The sequence below is a fragment of the Sphaeramia orbicularis genome, unplaced genomic scaffold (genome assembly GCF_902148855.1).
Source record: "Sphaeramia orbicularis unplaced genomic scaffold, fSphaOr1.1, whole genome shotgun sequence".
Classification (NCBI taxonomy): domain Eukaryota; kingdom Metazoa; phylum Chordata; class Actinopteri; order Kurtiformes; family Apogonidae; genus Sphaeramia; species Sphaeramia orbicularis.
The window spans coordinates 38443-57905 of record NW_021941614.1 but is presented as its reverse complement, the minus strand read 5'-3'; the positions used below and the strand labels follow the sequence as shown (position 1 = coordinate 57905).

Genomic DNA, 19463 nt, shown 5'->3' with positions numbered 1-19463 from the left:
GCACACAGCCCCACCCCTAAACTTTTTTTTTTCAGGTAATCTGAAAAGTACTACCTCCCTCTTAGGAACTTCTTTGGGGTAAGTTTGGGGGCAAGGGGAAGATTTTTACCCAGGTAATTTAGGAGGAAACGCACCAGGGTTTTTCAAAGTTCCGGGTAAAGCTAAAAGTTCCTGCACTGGAAAATGGTGTAAGGTGAGAAAAATGGTCATTCAAACTGTGGACTGACCTTCAAAGATCATCTGAGAATCTTTTCTCCAGATCCAACTGATATAATGAATGTCTAAATGTCCTACTGTTCTCCCTGTAACTGACCTTGTGTTCCTCAGCAGATGTTCGGCAGCTTCTTCACCAGATCCATCCTACTGATCTTCTGTAAAAGTGTCTTGGTCACCTCCACAGCTCCACACTCCTCGTACGTCTGCACCATCAGATCCACCACATCTGTCCTCTCTGCCTTTTCCAACTGGTGGACTGGAATTGGATGGATGTCATCCACCACTTGATGATGGAGGTGCCACTTGAAGGTCTTAAAATCCTTTCCTCCCAGTTCGTCCAGGATGTGCAGAAGAGTTTCAGCCTGAAAGACGGTTTTAAAAACAGGTCAGTGTTCAGACAGATGATCAGTTCCACTGGAAAAACTCAGGTTGAATTAATCAACAGTTTATGCAGAAGGTGAAGAGGAGCCAGACTTCTGATGATGTTGTCATAGAAACTCTACTGTGTCTGTTCTGAGTGTTGGTCTCAATCATAGATGAACTGATTCTGTTTATTCTGCTGTCTGTCTTGAAGTTTGTCGACTCTGACAGGAACGGAGATGGATTCAGAACGTGTCTTCACAATGAAGCCAGTGTTCTAGTATTTCCAAACTGTTAGTATATGCATCATAGTCAAGCACCAGTGAGTGTCACAGCCTCTATCCACCATAAAACTAATGTCGTGTTTCCACTACATGGAACCGGCTCGACTCGACTTGACTCGACTCAGGTACCAGGTCTTATTCCAGACCGTTTCCATTCCAGGATACTACCCACTTTCCAGTACCTGGTCATCATAGCGATGGAGCGCCTTACTTCCGTGTCGTCTGCTCACAGTTGCTGATAAACTCACTCATTGCGTTTTGTCTCATCAAACTCGTGCAGAATGTTTGCGTCTGAACCTCCTGGACAAACCTTGGTGTAGTTTTACAGACTGTCATCATGTGGAGTCACCTACTGACAGATTTACTGGAAACTTCTGCATCTGTTTTGTAAAAGGGCGGGGCACAGAGACGACTGTCTGACCAATCAGTGGTCTGCAGTGTTTACACAGTGTCACCTTTTAGTATCTGGTCCCCAGTCCTGGAACCCCAGCGGAGGTGATACCAAAAAAGTAGTACCAGGTACCAGATTCCAGGTCTTTTTTTGTAATGGAAATGCAAAAAGGCTGAGTCGAGTCGAGCTGGTACCACGTAGTGGAAACGAGGCATATGATGCCAAAGCCAGGAGAGTGGCTCCAGTTAATGTGTTACTTTTTACTGAGAAAACAGCTTTTTGTTCCCATTAATATAAATACAGTATATTTTGTATTACAGTCGTAAAGCAAACATTTGATGTGTCTCGACAGAGCTGTCGAAGTGATCAGTCTTTATTTCTACGGATGTACGTGGACTGTTGTGGCTCTGTATTTGAACTAAATCAGACTGGATTTCAGGTGGAAAAGATCCTCATCCAGGTCCTGGTTTTGCTTAAAGTAAACAGGGTGGGACTTGTATAAGTGGATGAAGTAAACATGGATAAAAAAAGTATTTCAATATGATATGTATTACCACATGAAAGGAGTTTTTTTTTTTTTGCCGTGTTGTCAAGTTTGTCTAGATCAGGGGTGGTCAACCCTGGTCCTGCAGAGTCACTATCCTGCATGTTTTAGATGTTTTCCTCTTCCAACATACCTGATGGTCATTCCGTCTTCTGCAGAACTGATGATAGGTTTATCATTTGAATCAGGTGTGTTGGAAGAGGGATACATCTAAAACATGCAGGATAGTGGCTCTGCAGGACCAGGGTGGCCACCCCTGGTCTAGATGAAAATCTACAGAGGAGGTCATTAAAGTGGGTTTTGCAGATTTATCAGATTTGTGAATAAATTCCAGCATTTATGTAAAAATCAGGATTTCGTACAAGGAGCTGCTCATTGTAGTGAAATAAACCCAGACAGTGGATGCAGGACCCGACATAAAGCAGAGGTTCATTGACTATAATGATCGATTTGCTGTATATTATCCTTAAATTGAACACATGATGAACAAAGTTAAACTGAACTGTAGACGTGGTGTCCTCTGGTGTGGCATTCTGCACAGCCCCTGGTAGATTTCCTTCAGTTCCAGCAGGACCTGAAAGTGACAACATTGGTTCAGTTCACACCTGGATCTCAGACCTGTGGAGTCCAAAGACAACCACAGTATATTCACACTGAAAACAGGAAATAGTAAAGGTGTTCTTGTATAAAAAAAAAGCTTCTTATATAAAGTTCGCATTTGTTGCTTTAGAAATGTTGGATTCTGATTATAATTTATTTATGTCAATCCCCTTAATCAGAACATGACGGAGGGCATTGTGCACTGTAAAAAAAAAAAAAATCTATAATTTAACAAAATGTTCACCGTTTATTTGACAGATTTTTCCTGTATTTTTAAGATACAGGAAAATATCAATGAAATGACACAAATAGACTGTGATTTTACATATCAAATAGAAAATAACATGAAAAAACTGTAACTGTGAATAACCAAAAAATTTCAATTTTTTAAAAAGAATTTTTTTCTTTTTTCACAGAAAAATACAGTTGAAATACATTTGCAAATGCATCATAATTTCACAAACATTTCTTTTGTATTTATGAGATTAAACCGTTAATTTAAAGTTTAATACTGAAAAAAAAAGAGATAAAATTACTGACAATTAACTGTAAAGGAAGTGTTTGTTCTATAAGTTTAACCAGACTTGTTTGTTCATTGACAAATATCTTGTGTAATTACAGGAGGTTTCAAAACAAAAATGTTGAATAAATGTATTTTTGTGAATGTATAACATGTATAAGCACTGATAAACTGACCAAATACAGTTTTTATCAGTGGATTGGACAACTGAGTCTCACTGAAAATTATTTATATATATATGTATAGGTAAATTGATTGTTTTAATACATGTAAACATTCTTTATTAAACATTAAAAAGTAAAAAAAAAAAAAAAAAAAAAAAAATCTCATGTAAAGTTATGGCAAAAAAAAAACTGTATTTTAATTATGGAACATTACCATATTTTTATGAGATGGTTATTTTTTGTTATTTAACAGTATTTTTTCAGTGCCCCTGCTGCCAGAATATTGCCCTTTTTTATGTTTTGTTTGTTTGGGGTTTTTTTTTACAGTGTGGGTAGGCCTACATGCTGCCGTGTAAGGATTTCTTTCTGTTAAGTCCAAAATTCGTGAAATAAAAGTTGAGGTCAGGTGAGAAGCACCAAAAACAGATTGCACTGATGGTTCTTTTCTGTTCTCAGGTGAACTGGTGCTGCAGGACAAAGTCTTACCAGCCAGATCTACATCATTCTCCCAGATCTCTGTTTCACGTTGATCTCGAATTGTTAAAGATACTTGGTCAGTGTTTATTGGCAGGCGAATCTGAAATGTTGGGTGATAATTTGGTCCGAAGTCCAGGTCAAACTTTGCTTTCTGAAAACCATCATTAGGTTCAGTAATAAGTAAAGGTAACAACAGCCGATTCAAAGCCTCTGATGACACAATCATTTCTTCGACTCACCTTGGGCTGGACTTTGTGGGCTTCGGGACAGTGAAGGCTGTAACTGTGGTTTTTGATGAGATCACATGTGGCAGCCACCTTGATGTACACATCATTTTGTTGTTTTGCTTCAACCTGAACAAACATTAGAACATTTTTGTCAGCAACTGATACAGCAACAGACTGATTGGACATCACCTCAGTTCTCTTCAGCCTTACAATGAGTCCCAGTTTCACATAAATAGTTTATATATATATATATATATGTATATATATATATATATATATATATATATATATCTGTTGACTGCCATGACCAGATGCTTCACTCATGTCAAATGAAGGCAAGTCGTTATCAGATGCAGAACAAGGACAAAGTAGTCTGGACTGTCAGCAGTTGGTAAATTTACAATAATCATATTATCTGAATACAGACAGACACAACAACACCTGATTTAACTCTTAAAGTTCAGTGTTGTGCCTGGTAGGCTGAAAAAGAACCAGTTGAACCAGTGTTGAAGAAAGACTGACTCATATGAAGACCCTTCAGTTCATCCAGAATGTTGCTGGCCATGTACTCACTAGAACCAGTATGACAGACCATATTTGTCCTGTGTTGGCTTCTCTGCTCTGGCTCCATGTAAAAGCTAGGATAGACTTCCAATATTCCTCCTCACTTAGAAAGCCTGTCATGGCCTGGCACTTACAAATAGTTCTTAGGTCCATACAATCCATCTAGAGCACTGCACTGTCCACATGCAGGTGCACTGGTGGTTCCTAGAACCTCCAACAGTAGGACAGGAGCTAGAGCCTTCAGCTGTCAGCTCCTCTACTGTGGAACCACCTCCTGCCTCAGTCTGGGAGGAGACACCCTCTGTACGTTAAAGAGGAGGAAGAAAACGGTCCTTTATGAGAGACTTTATAGTTAGGGCTAGGGATGGGAATCGATAAGAATTTAACGATTCCGATTCCTTATCGATTCTCATTGGGTGAAGGAATAAAAGAGTACAAACAGGTGTGTTTGCATTAACTGTCTTTTATATTTCCATCTGCACAGAAAACAGAACATATACAGTACGAACAAATAATAAGAACAGATGACGCCGGGCCCAGTTTGGGGGGGGGCATACAGTGCCAGTGAAACTCCAGACTCTTTACTAATTCCTCTATTTCCTCATTTCTACTACGTGGAACTGGTTCGACTGTGCTCGTCTCCTGTTGTTGTGCTCCTCATTTCCTTTCCCCTACCTTTGAAAACTTGTATTTGAGGGGGTACGATGTTTGTTTCCTGCACCAGAACCAGAACTGGGCCCAGATGACGGTCTGGTGTTCACTCTGCCGCTAGATTCACAAACACCGCTGAGTAGAGAATCAGATGAATCACATGTGGACGAATGTTTGAACAGAGTTCAACTGGACCTGGTGCGGTCTGTTTAGACCTGGTGCGGTCTGTTTGGACCTGGTGTGGTCTGTTTAGACCTGGTGTGGTCTGTTTGGACCTGGTGTGGTCTGTTTAGACCTGGTGTGGTCTGTTTGGACCTGGTGTGGTCTGTTTAGACCTGGTGTGGTCTGTTTGGACCTGGTGTGGTCTGTTTGGACCTGGTGTGGTCTGTTTAGACCTGGTGTGGTCTGTTTAGACCTGGTGTGGTCTGTTTGGACCTGGTGTGGTCTGTTTAGACCTGGTGTGGTCTGTTTGGACCTGGTGTGGTCTGTTTGGACCTGGTGTGGTCTGTTTGGACCTGGTTTGGTCTGTTTGGACCGTTTCTACCTCAACTCCATGTTGTCTTCATTCTGACCAAAACAATGCAGCGTACGCATGATGTCATCGCGCATGCGCAATGAAGGCGGAATCGATAAGCAGAATGGTTAAGCAGGCAGGCAAATGATTCCAAAGAATCAAGCTGCTGGGATCCGGTTCTCAGAAAGAACCGGTTCTCGATGCCCATGCCTACACATGACCGTCATAGGTGGATGTTTGTTCAAACTACCTGAGACTATTTACTGTTGCTGATGTTAAAATAAGAAGATTCAAGCCTAAAAATAAAACAGTTATTAGTTCCATTAACCTTTACCTCGTCTAAAGGGACGTTCCTCGGCAGCAGTAACATATTGAGGTTTTGTCTCTGTGTTCTTGGGTTTGGTGGTGCCAGGAACAGCAGAACTTGGCCACTGACTGCTTTAGTGAACTGAGTAACTGATTCGATAATATGACCGCTAACTGAGATCAGGTTTTGAATCATTTCCAACATCCAGGTGAGGCCAAACAGGGACAGATGTTGGACGTTGATGACCACATGAGTGTCTGTGATCTCCAGAGTGTCAGTGAACTCCATTCCATCATCAGTGATGTGGACGACAGACAGCAGGCTTTTAGAGCGTTGACCTGTAAAAACACACAGCCTTCAGTTTTCACTCACAACCACCTCACCACAGTGTGTGAACAGATGAACCTGAGGATGGAGGGCTTCATGTGTCTGATGAACACGTCCTCTGGCAGATGTCGGCAGGATCACGGTTCAGCTGTTGAACTTTCTTACCGTGCTTCGTCTCACAGTGCGGGAGGTGGAGCTGCCAAACGGCGTTCTCAGGACACTCGATACTGAACAGCGGCCCTGCAGGCGTCCTGCCAGCTGACTGGAGGAGGAGCTCATCCCATTGGACGGTCCTGTAGATCAGCCCCGCCTCCCGAGCCACAACAAACACCAATCCAGTCCGAGTACAACGGAAGGCACCTGAATGAGGACACCTGAACCTGGGAGACACAGAGCGGTCCTGTTACTGTCCTCTGTCCACGTGGAGGCTGCAGGTTTAACGTCCAGTGGAAGTGAACTGTGTCCTGAGTGGAGTGTCTTCAGTCTGTGTTTGTCTCAACATTCAACAACAAAAACAAGACTCTGCTTTAACCCTTTACTCTGATCATTAACCGTGGTTTTAGCTCCGAGTGCTGCAGAAATTATGACAACACAAACAATCTCCATCAGACCTTTTACTTAACCCTCTGGTATCACGTCCTCCAAGGCCCTTACTAAACACCAAGTGTGCGTTTTCACACACCTGTGGAATAATGTCAAAAATTTTCACACAGTTTGTTTTTAATTCTTTTACACTTTTTTCTATTTCATCAACTTCAGCCATAAATAAAAATACCAAATACTCAATAATTGTCACATTTTTTAACCCTTTAAATGCCGTGTTTGTAATGGAAACAAACCATTTTTTTTCGATGCAAAAAACACAAAAAAAATTTTTTTTTTCAATATACTCCATAAAAAGTGGATCACATATTATTAGAATTTTTCATCCTGGCATATGTCAATGATTAACTCCAACACTGGTTAATTTGCATTATTATTTTTGCCGCTAGGTCAAATGTTTAAAAATACTAGCATCTGTCACCAAATGTGTGTAAAATGCACACCTATAAATCAAACTATTAAATATTATATATTGATTTATTTTTCTGCTCTAATTTGATTTTATTTTTGTAAATCCAGCTCAGTCCTAATCATACATATTAAATGTTAGAAATAGTGCATTTTAGGCACACTTGGCAGACAGATGCTAGTCTGGTCATTTCCTTTTGTTTACAATGTGCACATTTAAGTTGGTGGACAGAATTTTAAAGATCATGCAAAAATGAACAACTTTTGAATTCTAACCTTATTTAAATTGTGAAAAATAATATTAAGCTTTTTAACACAAAGTGCAAAGTGTGCCCGGATACCGGAGGGGTAATAATAATAATAATAATAATAATAATAATAATAATGATAATAATAATAATTTTACCCAATATATAATAATAATACATTTTATTTATAGGTGCCTTTCTTGGCACTCAAGGACACCGTACTGTAAAACAGGTGAGTTTAAAAGAAGCAACAAAAAAAGAGTAACAAGTACAAGGTAGGTTAAAAATTGGACAATGCAATTATGGTCATAAAGGGAAAGCGGTCCTAAACAGATGGGTTTGAGTTTGGGTTTGAAGAGAGGGAGTGAAGTGGTATTTCTGAGCTCCGGTGGCAGGAGTTCCAGAGTTGGGGAGCAATGTACAGTTTACTGATAAATGTAGGTACTGTGGTGCCTTTAACCCTTTCATGCATAGTGGTCACTCCAGTGGTCACTCCAGTGGTCATTCCAGTGGACAGTTCTTCAGCTGTTCTCTTGTATATTCATGGCTTTTGTTGTTTCAGTTCCATATCAGCCAACACAGTGGACACTCATGCACCATCCCATAATACTACACTGACATTCAGACCATTACCGTACTGTTGCTGCTCTTCATAAACCTGATCTGCACTAACATGTTTTAGTGTAAATCAGTTGCTGATTGTTATTAGACTGTAATTAACAGTTTTCTTATACAAAATGTTTTTTTTTTTGCATATTATCTCCATGAAGTGAGTAACAACTAATATTAGAGTATGTTAAAATGTGAGAAAATGGCATTAAAGATGTGCTTATTTCATAGTTTTCATACAGAACATCAATTTCTAATGATGGGCTATAAATAAATGTTTCCTTACTTAAAAAATTAAACGTGTGGTGTCCAGCTAAGTGGACATTTTTGTAACTCAATGAAAAATAGGTTCATAAACAAATTTAAATTGCATTGTTTTTTTCATGCCTAAAAAGGAATAAAATTACTCAAGAAAAAAATATTGACTAAGGTTCTCATAATTCATGCATGAAAGGGTTAAAGTCAGAGGAACAAAGTGTATTTGTGGACATGATGTGAATGAGCAGCTGCTGCAGGATGAACACTATAAACATGCATGAGTGTTGACAGCATTAGCAGTGACAGAGTGAACCTGGTACCTGTATGAAATGAGTCCAGACTCAGATGATAGTTCAGGTGTGAACTCCTAGAATTGACAAAAGTCCAGTATTAGATACAGGAATGTACTTGTTACTTTCATATTACTGGAACATTATATATTACATTTAAAGGTGCGGGACACTTTCGTGACCAGTGTTTCCTCAGATCTGTCCATCTTCAGTCCTATCTTCAGTTTCATGAATGTGTTCGTCTGTCTGTCGTTCCTCAGCTGAATCTCTGTCATTACAGTGAACGGTTTCTTAGTTCCATCCACCACAAACAAAACCATGTGTTTACAAACAGACAGAACTCGGCCATCTGAGGAATTTTGTCACGACATGCTTGTGGGAAAGGGAGGTTCGCGCAGTCACCTGACAGCAGTAGCACAACCATGTGGTATTATATAGATGAAACCAGGGATGTAATGATAACTGGTATAATGATAAACTGTGGTAAAATGTCCGACGGTTAGTATTACCGTTTAAATTGTAATTATTATGATAACTGTGTTCGATTCCCGCACCTAGAAAACTCACAGTACTGTTCATTTCCTGCAGAAGCAGCTCCACTCAGGTGTGTGTGCACTTTGGAAGGTTTGGCCTCTGAAAACACGCTGAAGAACCCTGCAGGACAGACCTGCACAGGGTCAGGGTCAGGGGCTCCAGCACGGACCTGGTCCGTCTGACTGCGGGTCGGTCCGAACAAGCACGCACACGGACTCAGTCCGTCCGAGCGAGTGAGCGGACAGACCCGGTCCGCACTAGTGTGACCCCCTCCCCAGCCCCCACTGCTTCAGATCCTCCCCCACACTGAAACTGTCTGAGTTCAGACACTGAGGACAAACTCCTGTCCAGGCCTTTAGATTACACCTTGGCTGGGCCGACTAACGGTGTGCCCAAATTAAATGTCCCCAAATTAGTGTCCCCAAATTAAAAATAAAAAAAGGCCAGAGCAGAGTGTAAACGAAAGTATTGACTCACTCGCCCCTGCTTTTTTCCTCCCGTAAAACACATCGGTTATAATATACAAGGCTTGTTCATAACGACAGAGAAAACATTGACAACAACAACACATATGTACCGAACAGGAAAGCACAAGTATTCATGCTTCCCGCAGAAGTCATATTTTGTGATAACATTAGCACAAACACAGAATCCAAATGCAGAACTCCGACAACAAAAGTTAGTTCCAAAAGGTTTATTATTCACACACAGGTGAAAAAATATAATGAGTGACAGAATCTTGAGGATAATGGTTGGGGATTTTCTCCTCAGATTCGTCCTCCGGATCGAGGGCAGCAGCCCGTCTCCCCGAGCGGTGTTAGGAGTCTTTTCCCCGACTGGGGAAAAGCAAAGGGAGGTCAGGGACGGAAACAGGTCATACACAGGCAGGCTAACAATCGGGCAACAGGACATAAGGACTAGGCAAACTCACGTACCGGTAGTCAGGGCGAGAAGGTCAAAACCAGATCAGATGAGGCAGACAAAAACCGACAGGGATCAGGCAGAAGACGAGAAACCGAGGAATCCAAAACAGGTCAAAAAACAGGCAAGCAAACGAACAAACGAGGTCAAGTACGCTGGTCTGAACTACTGGAGTTACAAACTGGCGACTGACATAAGGAAGAGACAGGGTTTAAATACACAAAAGGGAGGGAAGACAACTAGACACAGGTGAAGCAAATTAGGGCGGAGACAGGTAATCAGGACAGAGGTCAGGATGAGCGGGGAACAGGAAGTAAAGACGACAGACAAGACACATGAGGGAAAACTTAACAAAATAAAACAGGAAGTGACACACAAACATAAAAGACAGACAAGACCAGACTATTGTCTGGCAGCAGGTATGACATATTTGCGCCGTTTGATTGGTCTAAATCACCCGTTTCGGCCAATGAGAGGTGATGAGAGCTTGGAGATTGACTCGTACGTTGTACGCCAAAGGTTTTCTCTCAACAACCATGCCTCGTGGGCGACCTATAAGTTCAGGCCGCTCACATAACAAACGCAGTGAAACATATGACATATGAATTATCTGCCTGCATGCAGTCCTGTGATTTTGGAATTAAAATCAGCTGGCCATATGCTGATCAATACTTCTGGAAATTAGACTTGTGGAATCCATGCCTTCATACTCTTGAATATATCTGAAATAGTCTGAGAAAACAGGAATTACTGTTGAAAAATCTAATCCCGCACCCACCCCCTCCGCCGATTCCAGCATCTGATGTGCCCAAATTAAGGTAATCTAAAGCCCTGCTGTCAGTTCAAATGAGTGGACAACTGGACACACACACACACACACACACACACACAATGAGAAGAAACCAGAGAGGAGGAGTTAGGAACTGAAGGAACCGACACTGGACAAACACTGACTGACCACCACAGCAACTGGACCAGAGGACACTGACCATGACTGGATCACTGACCAGGACTCAACCACTGACCAGGACTGGACCACTGACCAGGACTCAACCATTGACCAGGACTCAACCACTGACCAGGACCGGACCACTGACCAGGACTCAACCATTGACCAGGACTCAACTACTGACCAGGACTGGACCACTGACCAGGACTCAACCACTGACCAGGACTGGACCACTGACCAGGACTCAACCATTGACCAGGACTCAACCACTGACCAGGACTGGACCACTGACCAGGACTCAACCACTGACCAGGACTGGACCACTGACCAGGACTCAACCATTGACCAGGACTCAACCACTGACCAGGACTGGACCACTGACCAGGACTCAACCACTGACCAGGACTGGACCACTGACCAGGACTGAACCACTGACCAGGACTGGACCACTGACCAGGACTCAACCATTGACCAGGACTGGACCACTGACCACAACTGGACCACTGACCAGGACTGAACCACTGACCAGGACTGGACCACTGACCAGGACTCAACCATTGACCAGGACTGGACCACTGACCAGGACTGGACCACTGACCAGGACTCAACCACTGACCAGGACTGGACCACTGACCAGGACTGAACCACTGACCAGGACTGGACCACTGACCAGGACTCAACCATTGACCAGGACTGGACCACTGACCACAACTGGACCACTGACCAGGACTGAACCACTGACCAGGACTGGACCACTGACCAGGACTCAACCATTGACCAGGACTGGACCACTGACCAGGACTGGACCACTGACCAGGACTCAACCACTGACCAGGACTGGACCACTGACCAGGACTGAACCACTGACCAGGACTGGACCACTGACCAGGACTCAACCATTGACCAGGACTGGACCACTGACCACAACTGGACCACTGACCAGGACTGAACCACTGACCAGGACTGGACCACTGACCAGGACTCAACCATTGACCAGGACTGGACCACTGACCAGGACTGGACCACTGACCAGGACTCAACCACCGACCCTGTTCTATATCGTCTTCATTTCAAAATTCTTCTGCTAACTTTCCGGGCCCTACATGGCCAGGCCCCTGCATACATTGCTTCCCTGATCCAGCCCTACAGCTCGACTCATAGCTTGAGGTCTTCAGGACAGTACCTGCTGATGGTTCCACACACCTGCTGATGGTTCCACACACCTGCTGATGGTTCCACACACCTGCTGATGGTTCCACACACCTGCTGATGGTTCCACACACCTGTTTTAGCACACGCGGTGACAGGTCTGTTAAAGCTGTGGACCACGTCTATGGAATGACCTGCCTCTACACCTACGGTCCATGGACTCTGTACAGAGCTTTAAGAAACACCTCCAAACCCTCCTGTTCAAAAAGGCTTTTTAGTCTCCCACCTGACCCAGGACCACCACAGACTGATTACACTCTATGTATTCATCATAAAGTACTCCATGTCTGCCCCCCCCCCCCCCCCCCCCCCCCCAGTCTCTCTATATCTCTATCGCTCTCTCTTTTCTCCTCCTTTACTCTCTCTCTCTCTCTTTAACCCCACTGGTCCAGGCAGACGTCCATCCTTCAGGAGTCTGGGTCTGCTCCAGGTTTCTGCTGTTAAAGGGAACTTTTTCCTTCCACTGTCACCAATCACAAGTGTTTGATCCTGAAGGATTCTGTTGGGTCTGTAAACTGGATTTGATTCTGATTTGAACTGATAAAGCACTTTGTGACTCTGTCTGTGAAAAGTGCTCTAGAAATAAAATTTACTTTACTTATTTACTTACTTACTGACCAGGGATGAACCACTGACCAGGACTGAACCACTGACCAGGACTGAACCACTGACCAGGACTGAACCACTGACCAGTCTGGATCAAATGATCCTAACATGTTTTAAATCCTCATTCTTTCAGAATATTTACATTTGTTCATTAAACAGTTCAGTTAAATCTGACTGTTTGTGTGTATAATAGTGTATATGTGTGTATATGTGTGTACTATAGTGCATATGTGTGTACTATAGTGTATATGTGTGTACTATAGTGTATAAGTGTGTATAATAGTGTATATGTGTTTAATAGTGTATATGTGTGTATATGTGTGTACTATAGTGCATATGTGTGTACTATAGTGTATATGTGTGTACTATAGTGTATACGTGTGTATAATAGTGTATATGTGTTTAATAGTGTATATGTGTGTATATGTGTGTACTATAGTGCATATGTGTGTACTATAGTGTATATGTGTGTACTATAGTGTATATGTGTGTACTATAGTGTATATGTGTGTACTATAGTGTATATGTGTGTACTATAGTGCATATGTGTGTACTATAGTGTATATGTGTGTATAATAGTGTATATGTGTGTACAATAGTGTATATGTGTGTATAATAGTTTTTATTGTATAGTATTACCATGTCTCCTGAAGACACTCGGCCAGTTGATGCCCTTTTTAACTGTATTTTAAATATTAAAACCTGGATGGCAGAAAACTTCTTACAGCTCAACCAGGGCAAAACTGAAGTTTTAGTTATCGGTCCTGAGGCTACGAGAGAGAAATACTTACCAAAACTACAAGCATACTCTTTTAACCCATCTGAACAAGTAAAAAACCTGGGCGTTATCTTTGACTCTGAGCTCACTTTCATCCCACACATTAACCCTTTTGTGCATAGTGGTCACTACAGTGGACAGCTATTCTACAGCTGTTCTCTTGTATATTCATGGATTTTGTTGTTCTTTTTGCTGTTTTTTTTGTTTTTGTTTTTCTTTACACATATCTTTATTAAAGTTTTAAGACACTACATGTCTTTTCTGACACGAATTGGTAACATTATGTTGATCTCTCCTGAGGATAAACCCCCAGAATCACAAGCCTTCCCCACAGTTTTCACACAATTTATCAGTAAATACATGTTTCTGTGTGTCAAAAATTAAACGTGTGGTGTCCAGCTTAGTGGATATTTTTGCAATTTCATGAAAAATAGATTCATAAGAATTTTTTTGTCATCATTACTTTTTTAATGTATTTTCACTTTTATTTTTTTTTTTTATTATTTTTATTTTTTTATTTTTCAGAAGAAAATTTTTTATCACATTGTTTTTTTCATGCCTAAAGAGGAATAAAAACACTCAGGAAAAAAAAAAAAAATTGATTAAGGTTCTCATAATTCGTGCATGAAAGGGTTAAATCTATTGTAAAAACAGGTTTTTATCATCTTCAGAACATAGCCAGAGTCCGTCCAGTTCTCTCTCGAGCCAACACGGAGATGCTGATGCATGCTTTTATTTCCAGTAGGATTGACTACTGGAATGCCCTGCTTTCTGCTCTTCCCAAAGACAGAATCTCACAACTCCAACTTCTTCAAAATTCAGCCGCTCGAGTGCTGACAAAGACCAGAAGGCGGGCTCACATTACACCGGTTTTAAAATCACTGCATTGGCTCCCCGTGTGTTTCAGGATTGATTTTAAGGTCCTTTTAATAGTCTTTAAATGTCTTAATGGTCTTGCACCTTCTTATCTTTTAGACTTGCTTTTACCTTATGAACCCTGGGGGACCCTGAGCTCCTCTGGCACCGGCCTTTGAACAGTTCCAAAAGCCAACACAAAAACCCATGGCCAGGCAGCTTTTCAGCATTCTGCTCCTGGACTATGGAACAGCCTGAAGGGAACCTCAGACCGCAGAGAATGGAGACACTTTAAAACCAGCCTCAAGACCCACCTTTTTAATTTGGCTTTTAACTGATGCTTCTGTTTTATCTACTCAAAGGTTTTATAGTTATATTTAATATGTATGTCTTAAGATTCTTTTAACCAGTGCTTCTGTTTTATCATTTTAATGTTTAATATTTTTATTATTTTCATATATGTCTTAAATTTAGCTTCTTTAATCAATTCTTTTATATCTTTTTAATGTTTCTTATTCTCCAGTGTTTCATCAGAGGGAGCCCTCCATGCTGGGGGGGGGGCTGTGGACTCCGGGGGCTGTGGCGCCTTCTCTCACTGGGGTCCACTCCTTTCTGGTAGGTGGGGGTCCCAGTTGGCCCTCTCCCACTGGTTGGGATGCGGGGCTGTGTTGCTGGTGCCTGGTTGCCGGGGTCGGCGGCTGCCTCCTGGTGCAGATGGCTCCCTGAGACAGCGCCTCCTCTTTTACTTTTACTTGTACATTTTTGTTCTGGTCTTCCCGTGCTCAGCCTGTCTTCTTAAGTATGTGTGAGCTTGTGGGTTTGCATGTATATATGTGTGTGTGTGTGTGTGTGTGTGTGTGTGTGTGTGTGTGTGTGTGCGGGTGAGTGGGTGGGTGTGGGTGGGGGGCGGTACTGATTTTTAAACTGATATGTAAAGCACTTTGTGCTACAGTTTTTAATGTATGAAAAGTGCTATATAAATAAAGATTATTATTATTATTATACTGTATATGTGTGTACAATAGTGTATATGTGTGTACTATAGTGTATATGTGTGTATAATAGTGTATATGTGTGTACTATAGTGTATATGTGTGTACAATAGTGTATATGTGTGTACTATAGTGTATATGTGTGTATAATAGTGTATATGTGTGTACAATAGTGTATATGTGTGTACTATAGTGTATACGTGTGTATAATAGTGTATATGTGTTTAATAGTGTATATGTGTGTACAATAGTGTATATGTGTGTACTATAGTGTATATGTGTGTACTATAGTGTATACGTGTGTATAATAGTGTATATGTGTTTAATAGTGTATATGTGTGTACAATAGTGTATATGTGTGTACTATAGTGTATATGTGTGTACTATAGTGTATACGTGTGTATAATAGTGTATATGTGTTTAATAGTGTATATGTGTGTATATGTGTGTACAATAGTGTATATGTGTGTACTATAGTGTATACGTGTGTATAATAGTGTATATGTGTTTAATAGTGTATATGTGTGTATAATAGTGTATATGTGTGTACAATAGTGTATATGTGTGTACTATAGTGTATACGTGTGTATAATAGTGTATATGTGTTTAATAGTGTATATGTGTGTATATGTGTGTACAATAGTGTATATGTGTGTACTATAGTGTATATGTGTGTATAATAGTGTATATGTGTGTACAATAGTGTATATGTGTGTACAATAGTGTATATGTGTGTACTATAGTGTATATGTGTGTACAATAGTGTATATGTGTGTACAATAGTGTATATGTGTGTATAATAGTGTATATGTGTTTAATAGTGAATATGTGTGTATATGTGTGTACAATAGTGTATATGTGTGTATAATAGTGTATATGTGTGTATATGTGTGTACAATAGTGTATATGTGTGTACAATAGTGTATATGTGTGTATATGTGTGTACAATAGTGTATATGTGTGTATAATAGTGTATATGTGTGTATATGTGTGTACAATAGTGTATATGTGTGTATAATAGTGTATATGTGTGTATGTGTGTGTGTATGTGTGTGACAGTGTGAATGATCTGATGAGTAAATGTTCAAACTCCACTCTTTTCTGTCCAACTACTTTTTTTTCACACTCAAAAACACCACAGGAATCAATAGGAGAAACTGGATTGATCAGCAGAACTGCTAATGGCTTTGATACTGATCAGCTCCTGTCAGTTCCACCCCTGGTGCACATATGTGTTCTGTCCATCAGGTGACAGCTTTAATGCACATTTGTATGTTTGTTGTTTACATGTCATTACTTGAGTGTTTCTGCCACAGAAAGTACGTTGTGCATGTTACTGTATTAGTTCTTTTTCAAAATACAACTTGGTTATATTATTTCAGTGTGTATTAGTACTTTTTGAACATTTTGAACACATTTCAACAATACCGCGATAATAATGATAACCATGATAATTTTGGTCACAATAACCGTGATATGACATTTTCATATGGTTCCATCCCTAGATGAAACACAAGGCGGAAACAGCTGGAGGAATATGCATAGAAGGAAGGGAGCTCCTGCCGTTTCCGCTTTGTGTCTTTAGCAGCTGCTGCTGTCAGGTGGCTGCACAAGCTTTCGTTTCCCACAATGCACATCGCAACAAAATTCCCAAGATGCCTGAGTTCCCTCCTGGCTCTGTTTGTGAACAAGTGGTTTTGTTTCTGGTGGATGAACTAAGAAACTGTTCACTGTAATGAAAGAGATTCAGGTGAGTAATGACAGACAGACGAACAGACGAATGAAACGGAGGATATGACTGAGGACGGACAGATCTGAGGAAACACTAGTCATGAAAGTCTCCCGCAGCTATAATATAAACAGCAGATTTGCTTTTTTCTATTTCATGTTTACTCTTGAATGTTTCTGCCTGTCTTTATGCACTTCGTCTTTCACATTTTGCTGTTGTAAACACTACAGTTTCCCCGTGGTGGGACCACTAAAGTCAGATCTTACCCTATTAGTTCTGTTCACATGCACTATTTGGTCCCGGTTCAGGACTTGACTGTGATTGGTCCCAGTGGTTGACATTTCTGTGGGTGTACCTCCCAGTTGGACGGTCCATCCTGAGCCTCTGTGCAGACCAGCTGCTGCTTCTGTGGATCTGCAAGATTCATGCCAGGGTCTGGGTCCACACAGACCTGTTCCATGTCCTCCAACACCTTCGGCTCTGAGACTGACGTGGACGGATCTGGAGGGTGATGAGAACCAGCAGACGTTACACTGACATGTGGACGTTCTTTCAGCCCAGTGGGTTCAGACCAAGGTTATTATCGTTAACGAAAACTAACGAAATGACCAAAACTAGAATTGAAAAAACATTTTCATTAACTGAAATAAACTAGAAGCACTCGGAGAGCGCAGACCTCCGCCAAGGCTGATCAGTGGGCCTCCCCGTGGGCCCCCCCACCCCCGATCACCACCAAAATTTAATCATTTCTTCCTTATCCCATTTCCAACAAACCCTGAAAATTTCATCCAAATCTGTCCATAACTTTTTGAGTTATGTTGCACACTAACGGACAGACAAACAGACAGACAGACAGACAAACAAACAAACAAACCCTGGCAAAAACATAACCTCCTTAGCGGAGGTAATAAAAACTGTAATTCAAAGAAAAAACCATAACTAACTGAAACTGTATTGTGTGTTTACTAAACTAACTAAAACGGATAAAAATTCTGGATCAAATTCCCTTGGTTTTGGTCTTTGTCAATGTCAGATTGATGTTCAATGGATTTCTTTGTCTCTCTCAGTTTTCTGTGCTGTCTCCATACGACACTTTTTGCTCCGTCACTTGTGTTCACTTGTGGTTTCCAGTCGTCTTCTGGTCCCCACTCTACCTGGAAACATGGAGACTAAAGCAGCAGAGTCCTGTCTGGGATTGATTTGAATAGGAGCACAGAGAAGAAGAGAAAAGAGACCACTGAACTACAACTGAACTACAACTGAACTACAACTGAACTACAACTGAACTACAACTGAACTACAACTGAACTACAACTAAGCATTTAGAAAAAAATGAACACTAACAAAAACTATCAAACCTGCTCTAAAAATGAATTAAAAAGAACTTAATTAGAGAAAAAAAAAAGTCAAAACTAAATAAACTAAACTAGAATGAACTAGAAGCACTCGGAGAGCACAGACCTCTGCCAAGGCAGATCAGTGGGCCTCCGTGGCCCCCCCCCCCAATCACCACCAAAATTTCCTCATTTGTTCCTTATGCCAGTGTCAACATTTACTGAAATTTTCATCCAAATCCGTCCATAACTTTTTGAGTTATCTTGCACACAGACAGACAGACAGACAGACAAACCAACGCCGACAAAAGCAGAACCTTCTTGGTGAAGGTACAAATCCAAAACTATAGAACCTTGGTTCAGACACAAACCGAACATGAACCAATCATCATCCACTGACATTATTTCATTCATGTGATTTGTTTCTTTTCAAGGAAATGATGTAAAGTTCACTTTCATCATCCCTGCAGAAAAAATGTCCTGTCTGGATTAATCCAAGAACAACGAGGAGCAGTGGGACATCCAGGACCGACTCCGCATCTGAACCAGAACCTCAGTCCAGGACACTGAAGGAGAGTTAAACTAGCATAGGTTTTGACCATGGGGAAAACCAAATGACCTGAAGACGCCTGCACCAGCATGAGGAGAACATGCAACCCAGAGCCAAGCCCTGTCCAACCGGGTCTGATATTCACCAGCTCATCGGTGCCCAGGCCTCCAAACCAACACCTTTGAGTGTCAGTTCCCTTAGAACCTGTTCCTATACTCACATTGCTGTTGTCTGTCAGCTGTAGATCTTTCGGTCCATCTCTATAGAATAACACAAATACAGCTGTTATCTGAGCTGTTTTATACACAGTGGAACTAAAGACCCCCAAAACATCTGACCGTCTCAAACTGACTGGGAACTTCAGCTATGTGTAAACTGACAGGAAACAGGAAGACTAGAGGAGGTGGGACATGGAAACCCTAACACAATGAAAGTGGTTGTTCA

The 19463-nt window shown here is 41.3% G+C and overlaps 1 protein-coding gene across 1 annotated transcript in view; it reads right to left on the bottom strand.

Moving 5' to 3' along the window:
• Positions 1 to 323: 323 nt before the first annotated feature.
• LOC115416482 (NACHT, LRR and PYD domains-containing protein 1-like) overlaps positions 324 to 19463 on the bottom strand; it is a 26827-nt gene continuing 7687 nt past the window's right edge. The window contains exons 3-10 of the mRNA XM_030130259.1: positions 17491 to 17636; positions 8593 to 8639; positions 6312 to 6526; positions 5847 to 6157; positions 3796 to 3909; positions 3566 to 3707; positions 2299 to 2369; positions 324 to 578 (exon numbers count right to left, since the gene is read on the bottom strand). Coding sequence (XP_029986119.1) covers positions 324 to 578; positions 2299 to 2369; positions 3566 to 3707; positions 3796 to 3909; positions 5847 to 6157; positions 6312 to 6526; positions 8593 to 8639; positions 17491 to 17636 — 1301 coding nt within the window. The remainder of the gene's footprint in view (positions 579 to 2298; positions 2370 to 3565; positions 3708 to 3795; positions 3910 to 5846; positions 6158 to 6311; positions 6527 to 8592; positions 8640 to 17490; positions 17637 to 19463) is intronic.